This window comes from Chlorocebus sabaeus, chromosome 4 (assembly GCF_047675955.1).
Source record: "Chlorocebus sabaeus isolate Y175 chromosome 4, mChlSab1.0.hap1, whole genome shotgun sequence".
Classification (NCBI taxonomy): domain Eukaryota; kingdom Metazoa; phylum Chordata; class Mammalia; order Primates; family Cercopithecidae; genus Chlorocebus; species Chlorocebus sabaeus.
The window spans coordinates 60,027,896-60,042,570 of NC_132907.1; the positions used below are offsets into that span (position 1 = coordinate 60,027,896).

Genomic DNA, 14,675 nt, shown 5'->3' on the forward strand with positions numbered 1-14,675 from the left:
ATTGAGATAATTGCTTTTACATGTGATTTCCTTGCAAATGTTCTGAAGTTGAGGCATCACCAAACAAGTCTGAACAATTCTTTATGTGATTTATTTTTATTTTTTATTTTTTTTTGAGATAGAGTCTTGCTCTTTCACCCAGGCTGGAGTGCAGTGGCCGGATCTCAGCTCACTGCAAGCTCTGCCTCCCAGGTTCAGGCCATTCTCCTGCCTCAGCCTCCCGAGTAGCTGGGACTACAGGCGCCCGCCACCTCGCCCGGCTTGTTTTTTTGTATTTTTAAGTAGAGACGGGGTTTCACCTTGTTAGCCAGGATGGTCTCGATCTCCTGACCTCGTGATCCGCCCGTCTCGGCCTCCCAAAGTGCTGGGATTACAGGCTTGAGCCACCGCGCCCGGCCGTGATTTATTTTTAAAGTAGACCTTTTAAAGAGATCTGTGAACGGGATATAAAGCAATTTTCAGTGTTACAGGTTTTCTTCTTGTTCTCAAAACTGTTCACTGTAGTAACGGCAGTCAGTACTTATTACTTTCCATTTGCCTATGAGTTTCTTGACAAATCAAGGTGTAGAAAACCAGTTATTAAGTGATTTTGTACTTTCCTGGTAGTTGTCACTAAAATAATTTTTGTGGCATATAAATATATTTAATAAAATACAATACTAAAATTACCTGACTTACTCGCTAGTAGAAAAAATTACATGAGTACAGTGAAGCTTCTGTCTTTGTTACCGTACCAGGTGACAACAGCTCAGTGTCCGTTCGTGGACAGGCACTATTGGCCTTTTGAGTGAGACGGTTCTTTAGGATAAAAAACTGTCATCCCATTGCAGGATTCATTTAGCCTGTCTGACCCTTACCCACTGATGCTAGTCATTGTGACCACCGCCTCCCCCAAATAAAAGTGTACCAAAGTATTAATTGTTGAGAACCATTCAGTGATATTCACCAAAATTGGAGGATAGATTGGAATGCCCTACCTTAATATAGGTCACATAGTGTTAGAGAAAATTGGTTTGGAGAGTATTACAGCAAAGTGTGCTGCAAGGAGGCCACTCCAGCACAGTGGCAGGCACTGCTTCCCAGGCATATGGACAATTCTGGGAGGTGGCCAGGGTCAGTACCTGATAACTAATAAGTCTCTCAATCTCAGCATGCCTAGCGGCTACAAAAGAAGTTGGAATTTTTTAAAGTGTATGTGTTCAAGAAGGAAAGATATGAATTTACTAAATGTTGTCAGAATATTTTTTGTTTAAACACCAAGAACAGAACAAACCTAAAAGCTACTTACAGAAATATCTAATCAGTCAACATTCTAAAGACTGTTAAATGTGAAATAGCATAGTTATTTTTTGTCTTTTGTTACTAGTGTGAACAAAGAACAGTGCCTAATATATAATGGGCATTTAGGAACTTTGTTAGATGAAAGAATTTCCAATTTCAGATTTTATTTTAGCATCTTATTAGTCACTGTTTAATTCTGATGATTTAGCTCTAAATTTATTTTGATCTAAGGTTTTTTATTTTTATTTTTGGAGACAAGATCTTGCTCTGTTGCCCAGGCTGGAGTACAGTTGTAGGATCACAGTTCACTGCAGCCTCAATCTCCTAGGCTCAAGCAATCCTCCCATCTCAGCCTCCCAAATAGTCAGGACTATAGGTACATGCCACCATGCCCTGCTAATTTTTGTATTTTTTGTAGAGACAGGGTTTCACTATGTTGCCTAGGCTAATCTTTGAACTTCTGAGCTCAAGCAATCCACCCGCTTTGGCCTCCCAAAAGGCTGGGATTGCAGGTGTGAGCCACCACGCCTGGCCTAATGTATTTTTTAAAAGTTGAATCTAAAAAGAATTTAAAACAAATATAAATCAGCTCAGTAAGGATGGATATTTTTGCACATTTAAAATTATTATTTTAGGCTGGGCGTGGTGGCTCACACCTGTAATCCCAGCACTTTGGGGAGCCGTGGCGGGTGGATCATCTGAGGTCAGGAGTTCAAGATCAGCCTAGCCAATATGATGAAACCCCCGTCTCTACTAAAAATACAAAACTTAGCCAGGTGTGGTGGTGGGTGTCTGTAATTCCAGCTACTCGAGAGGCTGAGGCAAGAGAATCACTTGAACCTGGGAGGTGAGGGTTGCATTGAGCCGAGATTGCGCCCTTGCACTCCAGCCTGGGTGACAGAGCAAGACTCCGTCTCAAAAACAATAAAAAATTAAAATAAAAATTATTGTTTTAGCTGCATCTCTTCAGCTATTTAGAATTCAGAGAGTAAGAATTGTTTCTAAGTCACTCTAACATCAAGGTACTTATTTTATAAAGAATTTCCTCCTTACGTGTGTTCTATTTGACCCAGGCATTTTTACTTTAATAAAAGTTTAACTTTATTTCCTATGGAAAACCACTAGGGGGAGTGCTCCCTCAGGCAGAGCAGGCGACACTTTGGTGCCACTACAAATTGATGTGTAGCATATAGAAGAACACAGTCTTATATATGACTTTTAGTTCTGTCTTTTTGAAGTTTATCTCTCTTTCTAGTAAAATTGTGCTTACTGTGAATGGATAAGTAATCTTTTTTTTTCATTTTTCATTTGTTGATTTCCCATTCAATGATGTAGTGCTTCCACCTAGAATTGATGAAATGCTTCAAAATAATAAAAATAAAAATATTTGTTAAATTTCACTTTTCTAATAAAAATAAGGCTTGTAACACAATCATTTTAACAGGAAGCCACAAGGTTTCTGTGGTGTTATCCAAGTCCCAGTAAAAATTAATTAAAATTGTAAAAGGGCAGAATGTGGCACTCTCAACAGTGGGGTAGGGAATCATTCAGAACATAGAGACTTCCTTCTCTCCTTCCCTGTCTTCACACTGCTTGTCCCTTATCCCCACCTGAAATAAAATCTATTGGGTCCTGAGAAATTGGAGTGTGGACTATTTTTTCTTTTCCCAATTATGTTTGTAATTTGCTTTCATTCTCTCTTTGGAATAGGTAGTGCTGTTTTATACTAGTATCAGGTTACAAGCACCCCAGGAGGAGTCATTAGCTCTAACAGGATTTCTCTCTCAGGAGTGGACAGCTAGTATTCTAATCAGAAAGACCAAAGGCAGCGGTTTCAAGTGCTTTCTATATCTGTATCTCAGTCACATCCAGAGGTTTTGATAATCAGCAGAGTAAATGTGTGAAGTATATTTTTGAAATTCATAGCTTGTTGCTCATTATAATAGATACTAGTAGTGGCTTTCAGTGGCAAAACTAGAGGTATTCAGGATGTGTGAACTTACTAAATTATTTCAGAGTAATTCCTCATATTTAAGTGAAAAGGAAGTAACAATCTAGTGAAGCCTGTGGCCTTTACCCTTAGGCATGGTGCCTGACACTTGATCCCAAAATGGTCTTGCTTCCTGCCATTTTGTCCAAGGATTTCTGGTTGCCTTGGCTAACTAGGTTAGGAGAGTACTATTTCTGGAATATTGTCAAGCCTGCCTTAAGTGGACCTTTAATACAGGTTACATAAACTTTTTTCTTTCTTTTTTTTTTTTTCTTTTTGAGATGAAGTCCCAGTCTGTTGCCAGGCTGGAGTGCAGTGGTGCGATCTCAGCTCACTGCAACCTCCGCCTCCCAGATTCAAGCAATTCTCCTGCCTCAGCCTCCCGAGTAGCTGGGACTACAGGTGCCTGCCACCACATCCAGCTAATTTTTGTATTTTTAGTAGTGTCAGGGTTTCACCATGTTGGCCAGGATGGTCTTGATCTTTTGACTTTGTGATCCTCCCACTGCAGCCTCCCAAAGTGCCTGGGATTACAGGTGTGAGCCGCCACGCCTAGCCGGTTACATAAACTTTTTTGTTTGCTTGCTAAAAAATGGTCATTGAGCTAGGTGTGGTGGCTTTCACCTGTAGTCCCAGCACATTGGGTTTTAGCCCAGGAGTTTTGAGACCAGTCTGGCCAATATAGCAAGACCTCATCTCTAAATTTTTTTTTTTTTTAGCCAGGTTTGGAGTATGCATGTAGTCCCAGCTACTCCAGAAGCTGAAGCGGGAGGATTGCTTGAGCCCAGGAGTTCAAGGCTGCAGTGAGCTATGATCATGCCACTACACTATAGCCTGGCAGGAGAGTGGGACCGTGTCTCAACAAAAAATAAAAATATTTATTGAAATCTGTATGTGAGACAGCTTGATCTGGGCTTGAATTATTTTTTTCTAACTTGGTACAGAGATTGTTGGAAAATAATCCTCATCCACCTAAAACATGTCAGTGCTTGTTAGCTAATTCAGAAGAATTGTAAGAGCTCTGTATGTTAGCTCAGATCTGTTAGATATGTCAGGTGTTTGACTGGATTGGGTTATCCAGATCGGTTGAATTTAGAAAGTAGCTTCTGTGGTTTTGCAGTGAGAACGCAACTTTATATTTCTAATGTGGCTTGTTAAGACTTCGGGATTTCACCAAAATAGTAAAATTTTAAAACTTTTGGGCAGGGCACAGAGGATTTTTAGGGCAGTGAAACTAGTATGTATGATACTATAATGGTGGATACATGTCATTATAATTTTTCCGAACCCACAGAATGTATACCATCAAGAGTGAGCCCTCATGTAAACTGTGGACTTGGGTAATAATGGTGTGTCAGTGTGGGTTCATCAGCTGTCACAAATGTACCACTCCGGTGGGAGATGTTGATAAGGGAGAAGCCAGGTATGTGTGGGGGTAGGGAGTAAATGGGAAATCTCTGTAGCTTTCCCTTAATTTTGTATGAACCTAAAACGGCTTTAAAAATGCCTTTGGGAAAAACTTTGGGGACCAACATAGGTGCCAACTTATTTTACCAGGTATGTGGATGTTAAAATTATACCATTCAGTATCACCACCATTTTATAAAACATTTTAACATCAAAACCCCAGACAATAGCAGCTTTACAGTGACGATAAAGGAAAAACTTTAAACATTAAAAACAACTTTCAAATGCAGGAACAGGTACACCATAAAATTTTATTTCACAGTGTTACACTTATGCTACTGTTTATTGATACAGGTTTGTCAGTTTGGACATCTTAGGATTGCAAAATAGTAACATTTTATAAATTTTGGTGCCACCCAAAATGGAGTCTAAATGGCCATTTCTTTCGGGTATTCTTTTTTTTTTTTTTAAATGTCAGTCATTGTTGAAAAGCCATTTTCAACTACGTATGTGAAAATGGAAGCGACTCTTCTGAAGCTACTGTAATCAATTCAGAATATTCTGGGGAAGAACAGCAGCCTCATCTCCAGACAGGGCTAAAATGAACAATGACAGGCCAAGTGACCAGTTAATAAGCACCGCAGAGAAGGGCAATGGAATATATAGCTGCTTTCAGCCAGGGCTGCAATGTGGGACCTTGATCCTGAGTGCCAACCCTAAAGCATCCTGGGAGTTAGTCGCAACTGCCAGGAGGAGGCCTACCAGTCAGTGGACAAGCCTTTGGCTTAGTTGGTATATGTGTGCTTCTGCCACAGCAGAACACAACTCACTATACCTTAGGTACTGGTTGATTCTTAAATTTTACAGGCTGAACAAATGACTGAAATAATTTCCTGAATGAAGAACCAAAATGTGGTTCAGTAAGCACTGAGTGCATTGATACAGATATTGATAGTGATACACTTGGATCCCCAAAGACACAGGATCTTTGAGCTGTATTATTATTATTATTATTATTTAGACGGAGTTTTGCTCTTGTCGCCCAGTCTGAAGTGCAATGGCACGATCCTGGCTCACTGCAACTTCCACCTCCCGGGTTCAAGTGATTCTCCTGCCTCAGCCTCCCAAGTAGCTGGGATTACAGGCACCCATGACCACACCCAGCTAATTTTTGTATTTTTAGCAGAGACGAGGTTTCGCCATGTTGGTCAGGCTGGTCTCAAACTCCTGACCTCAGATGATCCGCCCGCCTCGGCCTCCCAAAGTGCTGGGATTACAGGCTTGAGCCACCATGCCCCGCCATCCCTAGTTTCTTTATAAAGTAAATAGGTCCTTTCTAACTTTTAACATGTTATGATGAGTTCAGTAAATCAGATCAGGGCAAGTGTTTCAGAAGGATCAAACTATTGCTTCCAAGGCAATTTTGGTGACCTCAAACAGGCTGAGACTAAAGACACTTCCAAATACAGTTGACCCTTGAACAACATAGGTTTTAACTGTATAAATCCACTTAGTACACAGATTTTTTTCAATAAATACATTGAAAGTTTTGTTTTGTTTTTTTTTTGAGATTTTTGACAATCTAAAAAAACACAAACTATTGCCTAGAAATATTTTTTAAAAATTTAAAAGGTATGTCATGAATGCATAAAATATATGTATATACTAGTCTTTTATCATGTGCTACTACAAAATATGCACAAACTTATAAAATGCTAAATTTTCTCAAAATTTACACACATATACAGTACATGGTGCATTCACAGTCCAGAGAAATGTAAACAAATGTAAAGATGCAAGGTTAAATCACAGCCACATAAAACCAACGGGAGTACACACCGTACTGCAGTCATTTTGTAGCTGCCTCCTACTGCTGCTGCCGTTCACTCAGGTGTTGTGAATATCCGCTCAAAACGCTGTTTGATGCTCATCATCTCTGTATGAGCAGTTCGACTCTCCAGTAAATTTCATGTGGCAGAAAAAAGTACTCTCTTGAGATTCTTAAGTATTTTTCATCATGTTTAGCGCACCATAAACCTCAAATAATACCATGGGACCCATACGAAGTGCCACTAGTGATGCTGGAAGTGTTCCCAAGAAGTAAAAGTCATGACACTACAAGAAAAAGCTGAATTTATTGATATGTATCAAAGATTGAGGTCTGTGGCTGTGGATGCCCTTCATTTCAGTCCAAGGATTCTTTTTGTAAACAGACAATGTAAATTTATGGAATCAATAAATACAGTACAGTAATGTAAATGTATTTCCTTATTTTCTTTCTTTTTTCTTTTTTTGAACAGGGTCTCACTTTGTCATCCAGGCTGGAGTGCAGTGGCATGATCTCAGCTTACTGCAACGTCAACCTCATGGGCTCAGGCAATCTGCCTTCCTCTGCCTCCCAAAGTGCTAGGATTAGAGGCAATGAGCCACCATAGTTGGCCCCTTATCATTTTCTTAATAACCTTTACTTTTCTCTAGTTTACTTCATTGTAAGAATATATTATATAATATACATGTAACATACAAAGTATGCGTTAGTCCACTGTTTATCTTATCAGTAAGGCTCCCAGTTAACACTAGGTGATTAGCAGTTAAGGTTTGGGGGAATCCAAAGTTATACAAAGATTTTTGACTGCACGAGGCATTGGCAGCCCTAACCCCTGCATTGTTAAGTGGTCAACTGTAGTATATGAAAGTGTTTACCAATAAATTACTTAGGTATTGCAGAATTTTTTTTTAAATCAGAACTGAAAGGAATAAAGTTAGAGTTAGAAAAAGGGAAATGGAAGGTAATGGAGTCCCAGTGACACAAGAAACTATAACTTAAAGCATGTGTCTAAAAGATTTCTTTCCCCCAAGTCATAGATCAGGATCCTAGTTGTTTTGTGTTTTTTTTGAGATGAAGTCTCTCTCTATTGCCAAGCTGGAGTGCAGTGGTGCGATCCCAGCTCACTGCAATCTCCAACTCCCCGGTTCAAGTGATTCCCCTTTTCAGCCTCCCGAGGAGCTAGGTTTACAGGTATGTGCTACCAAGCCCAGCTAATTTTTTTTGTATTTTTAGTAGGGACGGGGTTTCACCATGTTGGCCAGGATGGTCTCGATCTTCTGACCTCGTGATCCGCCCGCCTTGGCCTCCCAAAGTGCTGGAATTACAGGCATGAGCCACCGTGCCTGGCCAGGATCCTAGTTTCTAATGGCTCTTGGGTATTTCACCTGGAATGCTGCTGCTAAGTGGACCTTTTTTCCCAGAGTCCTTAATAAAAAACCGTTCTGTTTTAGATCTGCCAATGCCATCAATGTTGAGAAACATTTTGTGGTCGAGAATTTTTATCATCAACAAGGTTGTCTTTATTGTTGGCTGTTGTGTATAAAGGTTTTCAATTTGGTAACAGAAGACCTAGAGGAAAGGAGAAAATCATATGAGCATTTTTCTTGGTTCTTGCCTTCTCTTCCTCCATAACTGGCCCTGCCTCCCCCAGCAGCACGTCTCATTGCCTTACCTCAGCTAAAGGCTGAACTTAGCCTGAGGCAACTATGTCACCATTTTCCAACACATGACTATACTCTCCAAATGCTGTCTCTTCTAATAGGCCTCTAAAGTCTGAAGAGAGTCTCGAGTTTTCTTCCTAAAGAGCAGGGAGCTCTCGGCAAACCAAGGATAGTTGAGCTACCTGGATTGTTTAAATCCCAGGTGGAAAACTTATCTAATTTAGGGCCTTTTATATAGTTCATGATTTTCAAGTGGTTTCTTCTCACGAACACAGAGACTTAGAGCCCGAGGCCTGTGAAAGAGCTCTGTTGTTTGTTTCTAGCCGTTGAGATGTCTGTCCTCTGATTTCTCATTACGGAAGGAATTGAGCAGGACTCTGATGTATTATGATCCAAAAGACGGCTCCAGAAACACAGTTACTATTAAGTGTTCTTTAGTCACCTCCTATTTCTACCTCAAGCCTGAAAAAAGTGTGGTTTTCATAGCCCCTTTTTTTTTTTTTTTTTTAACCTGAAAAGACTATTTCTTCTGTAGTATATGAGATACAAAATTTATGAACTTGGGGTTTTTATGCAAGTCGTACTAAAGACTGGTTCATTCTCTATTACTGGACTGTATAAAATATAGAAAGTGATCTGGCACTTTAACTTCCTTTGCAGTAAACCAGGAGATAATGAGATTCCAAACTAGCTGAAGAAATAGGCACAGATTAAGTCAGTTGCCCAGGGGTCTCATAAATTCAGAGGTGGGCAATAACTGTGAGAGGGCTGCATCTCTGCTAGGGATAGTAAGTTGGAATTGGCCTCGGGCCTACTTCTCTCACACCACAAGGTGGCAGGATTCCCCTTGCCTGAAATCTGAAAGGATAACTGATTTCCATAGTGTATATATTATCTTTGAGTTTAGGTGACTGTCAGACTGCTTGTCTATGATACTATCTGTGTTTCCAGAACCTGATAAAGCTATATCTTTTTTGAGATGTTAACCAGAAAAATGTTTTCCACATAAGCTTGGTAGTAGCTTTTCAAAATACTCAGCCCCTAACTCCATTTGCTTCATGCAACAATGGTGTCAGTAGAAGGGAATAAAGACAAAGACCAGCTTTCAGTAAAAATAAAAATAGCTGTTACTTAATACATGATTATTATGGGGCCAGGCACTCTGCTAAGCACTTCACATATAATGCATTATCTCATTTATTCTCACAGCAACACTGAGATAGATACTATACTTCATCCCCATTTTATAGGATTATCCATAGCTAGAAAGTGGTAGTCCTGGGTTTTGAACTCAGACTTGCCTGTCTCCAGAACTACAGCTCTTAACCACCAAGAATCAAAAAGATTAATTCATAGGGATGCACTGAAGTCGTATTTCTATGATCAGATTAAATAGCTGATGAGATAGTCATAGTTCATAAAGACTTTATATCCTAAAATGGGGCCAAAATTCCTTATCAAACTGCAAAAGTATTCATGTATACCCTCAGGGCAAACATGCACTACACCCTTTGCTTTCAACAAAACCAGATCTTAGTTTCTCTACTTCGATTCTAAAGACAGTGCAAGGTTTTATTTGCCAAAATTTAAATCACTGATCATTTCGAAAAGACTTCAGGTATGTAAAATACAATGTTTTCTGAAAAACTGATTTGCAGCCAGGTATGGTGTGCTCACGCCTGTAATCCCAGCACTTTGAGAGGCTGAGGCGGGAGGATCGCTTGAGCCTAGGAATTTGAGGCTAGCCTCAGCAACATAGTGAGACCTCGTCTCTACAAATTGAAAATATAAAAATAAAAATTTAAAAAACCTGATTTGTTCCCAACATGCCAATAGGGAAGGTTATATATATATATGTATATATAATTTTTAAAAATTTTTTAAATTTTTTCTTAGGATACAGAGTCTTGCTCTATCACCCAGGCTAGAGAGCAGCAGCATGATCTTGGCTCACTGCAACCTCTGCCTCCCAGGTTCAAGCGATTCTCCTGCCTCAGCCTCCTGAATAACTGGGACTACAGGCACATGCTGCCACGCCTGGCTAATTGGGGGTTTCACTGTGTTTCCCAGGCTGGTCTTGAACTCCTGAGCTCAGACAATCCACCTGCCTCAGCCTCCGAAAGTGCTAGGATTACAGGCATGAGCTACAGAACCCAGCCAAAGGTTTTGTATATTAAAAGTCCTGAGAAGCCCTTCAGAAAAGTAACCTGTGTCACTTTGTTTAAACCTGGTTTTTTTTTTCCTTACTTGATTTTTGTCTTTCTGCCTCAGAGCCTTTCTCCCTCCCCCAGAGAACTGATGCACATCCCTTGGAATCAGCATTTCTTGCAGCCGCCTTCAGGACATGCTGCCCTGTACAACAGCTGTAAACTACTTACCATTCCTCCATACACTGCCCTCTGTCATGCTTCTGTGCCTTTGTATGTAGAGTTCCTTCTTCCAGGAATGGCTTCTGTTCTCCATCTGGATGAACTGCTACTTCTCCTTTAAGAAATGGCTCAAATGTCACCCTCTCTATGAAGTCTTTTCCGATTCTCATAGATTGTCTCTCTTTTCATTGCACTGAGAATGCTATTCCAGAACTTAAACATGTTTTCGTTATTTCTTCATGTTTTCTCTTATACTAGAATGTTGTCCCCTTAAGATTAATGACCATGTTTTATTTATCTTTATTACCACCTGCAGCTCTAACTGCACCTGGCACTTAGTAGGTGCTCAACAAATGTTTGTTAAAGGAATGAATGAAGATGAAGAAATTGAGACTCAATGTTTAAGTGACTTAAGGTCTCATGGTTTTTGGGATTCACACACGAGGTGCCTTGACTCAGAGTACAGTGCTCTTTTCTCTATATCTGAACAGCAAATATGTGGTAGAAGTCCGCTGTTCCCCCACCCATAGCCCAAGGTGGAAGACACTAATAAATCAAGCTCCACCAAACCCAGCCTTTTGCTCTGGAACCTGAAGCATCATTCCAGGAAGCCAGTAACAGAATGGGCCCATGAGATGAAATGTATTTGCTCTGCCTGCCCTATTCCATGCTGTCCCCACCTGTCAGACCATTTCTGTGGGCATGGCAGAGTACCTGGAGACTGCAGAGCTCCCCACTGCTCTGCTAAAGACAAGGTACACTGAGCTGGCTCACTGTGGCTTAGCAGCCCTTGTTCCCCATAAAAGAGACCCTCAAGCAGTGAACTAAAGGCTTCTGAGTTTTCACTTCTCTACCTGCCCCAGTGCCTCCAGCTAGTACCAGAATCCTGATTTGGAAAAGCTGCTGCCCCTTGTTTGGCTGCCTGGCTCTGCTGGAGCAGATTGTGCTCCTCACTCAGTCATACCAAGGTTTGGCCAGATATTTTCTCCTTAATTTTGTAGATGGAGTGTTGGAATGTTTACTAATAAATAATAGGAAAAGAAGATGAATGCAGCAACCTGGAAACAACCCAGCTTATGGAACATACATTTCATCACTAAGGTCTTGCCCAAGACTGGGTCTGGCTGATACAAAATGTACTGAAGCATATGACCTCCTTTCTTTTTCCTTGTTCACTTCTCTCTGGAGTCAATCAACTCCCAAATCCCCATTTCCACCCTATTTTCCTTCTCTAGCCCCTCAGCCCAGAAGAGGCTGTTCCATTTTGTTCACAAGACCAAGAGGACTGTATGTCACTAATAGGTTAATAGGCATTGAGGCACCTTCCTTTGCTCTCCTCTTATGAGAAGAAAAGGATGGTTCTCCCTGCTCCTTCTGTTGGCTTCTACAGCTTTATACCCATTGAAAGGTATATCAAAATAACTTTTCAGTATGCAGCTGTTTCGGAGACATCTAACAGAGAGAAAGGTAAAGTTGGCAACTTCATGCTTTCATACATCCAGTAAGTTTGATGACTAGATAGAGTTGTTAAAATAGCTAATATTTATTGAGCACTTACTGTATACCAGATACTGTGCTAAGTGCTTTATGTGAATGATCTCATTTACTCTTTATTATATTTCCATATTATAGATACTATTCTAATCCTCATTAGAGAAAAGTGAGGTTTAAGATACCTTACCTAATGGTACATAGTAGTAGAGCCTGGATTCAAGCACAGATATGTCTAACTTTAAATGTAGTCTATGACCTTAACTACTACATTCTTCTAACAATCAGAACTGTCCAGTAATGGAAGGAAGGGGCCATCTTGAGAGATAATGAGTAAATTCCTCATTATGGGAGGTATTTAATCAGGTACTGGACAAACAGTAATCTCAAAGGTCTTCTCTACCAATACAGCTCATGCTAATATCAGCAATGTCAGTGATGATTTTCTGTTTGCCAATATAATGCTTCTTATTAGTCATCCTCTTTCCATCTGCAGTCGTCATCATTAACACGCTCATCATCTATAATTAGCACATACTATGTGCCAGGCATCTTTCTTTGCAGTTTTACTTATTTATTAACTTATTTACTTATTTATTAATAACAACCCTATGAAGTAGATATTATATTATTATCATCCCCATTTTATGGATGAGGAAACTGAGAAGAAAAGCTATTTGTCCAAGATCTCACAGCTAAAGACAGCGCTGGGTCTAGGTGCTGTGGCTCACGCCTGTAATCCCAGCACTTTGGGAGGCAGAGGCAGGCAGATCACAAGGTCAGGAGATCGAGACCATCCTGGCTAACACAGTGAAACCCCGTCTCTACTAAAAATACAAAAAAATTAGCCGGGTGTGTGGCGGGCACCTGTAGTCCTAGCTACTTGGGAGACTGAAGCAGGAGAATGGCGTGAACCCGGGAGGTGGAGCTTGCAGTGAGCCAAGATTGTGCCACTGCACTCCAGCCTGGGCGACAGAGCAAGACTCTGTCTCAAAAAAAAAAAAAAAAAAAAAGACAGAGCTGGGCTTATAACCCAGGCCATCTAGCACTAGTCCGTTCCTTACCACTACATGGCACTCTCTTAATATTTGACACATATACCATACTCTTAAAATGTATCTTTTTTATCGTCACAAATAACATTTATTATAAAAATAAAAGTAAAATGACACAGAAATATATAACATAGAATTTGAAAGTCCTCCATAATCCTGTGTCCTAGAGATAAGTACTATTCTTTTCACTAACTACATATTTACATATACTTATGAGTTATGCTACATATATTGCTCACTAATGTGTACTTTTCATGTTTTTAGCCCTCACAATATATATGGGATTATTCTTCCATGACACTTAAAGCTCTACATCATGCCTTTGAATGACCATATTGTACGGCAATAAACATGTGCTAGTATTTCTACTGGTAGACATTTGAGTTTTTCCCACAAATCTAAAAGAAAGACATATTTATGTATGTATATGTGTATATTTATATACACATATTTATAAATACATATTTTGTGCAAGGATTTCAAAAGACAGATCTTAGAAGTGGTCTTTCAGAGTCAAAAGTTCCATGCATCTAAACATTCTATTAACTTTTCCCAACATATCCACCAAAAAGGTGCAATCAACATACAGTCTCATATAAACAGAGTATTGAGAGGGCTGAGCTCCCCATACCTTTAACATAGCTGGGTTTTACTACCTGTATTTGTCATTACCACTAAAGCGATAGGTTAAAATGGTATTTTATGTTTTGAATCCTGCCTGAGATTGGAAATCTTTGTGTGTGTGTGTGTGTTTATTGGTCATACGCATTTCTTCCTCTTTGAAGTGTCTCCTCATGTCTTTCGTAACAATGACACTGGCCTCTCTTTCATTGAAACTTTGTCCTCTATTTTTTTCTGACTCTCTTAATTCTTAAGGACTTTTTTAGAGACTCCTTTTCAGTTCCTCTTTCTGCATGACCCTAAATAATACAATAATGATAATTACAATAATTAGCATTTCACAGAAGCTTACTATGTGCCATACAGTAAGTAAAGCACTTAAAATGAAGTGCTGTATTTATGTGCATTTTCACAGATGAAGAAAGTAAGCCTTAGGAAGTCCCACTATAAGTGGGAAAGCTCAAATTTGAGCCCCAGCTGTTCTGCTACCAAACCACCATATACTCTGTGAAATAAGTGGAAGCATTCTCCAAAGTTCTTTCCTAAGCCTTCTTGTTTCACATGTATGTATTCTATTCCATTAGCTTCAGAATCATTTCTTTGAGCTCTTGGCCCATACAGCCAACAACTTAACAGCTGTTGCCAAGTGGATGTATTGTGGGTACTGCAAACATATCCAAAGTGGAAACCATCTTCCCTCAGGCACCCTAGACATCCTCCAAGATTATTCCTCTTGCCAATACTATTTAATAACATTGCCATTCACCCAGTTGCCCAAGCTAGAAACTTCAACACTACCTTTGATTCCTGCCTCTATTAAACCTCACATCTGACTGGTCCTATGGTCTCTCAATACAGACTCCATATAGCTTCTCGATCTATCCTCTACACATTCTTCCTACTACGGCTTTAGATAATTAAAGGTCTAAACATCTCTCCCTTGGACTATCGGATCTACCTCCTAACTGCCCT

General features: G+C 39.9%; 1 protein-coding gene across 3 annotated transcripts in view; it reads right to left on the reverse strand.

The window, feature by feature from the left end:
* Positions 1–7,525: 7,525 nt before the first annotated feature.
* Positions 7,526–14,675, reverse strand: part of TTC23L (tetratricopeptide repeat domain 23 like) — a 65,423-nt gene continuing 58,273 nt past the window's right edge. For all 3 annotated transcript variants that reach the window (XM_073014811.1, XM_073014810.1, XM_073014809.1), the window contains exon 10: positions 7,526–8,075. In XM_073014811.1, coding sequence (XP_072870912.1) covers positions 7,869–8,075 — 207 coding nt within the window. In that variant the 3' untranslated portion in view covers positions 7,526–7,868. The remainder of the gene's footprint in view (positions 8,076–14,675) is intronic.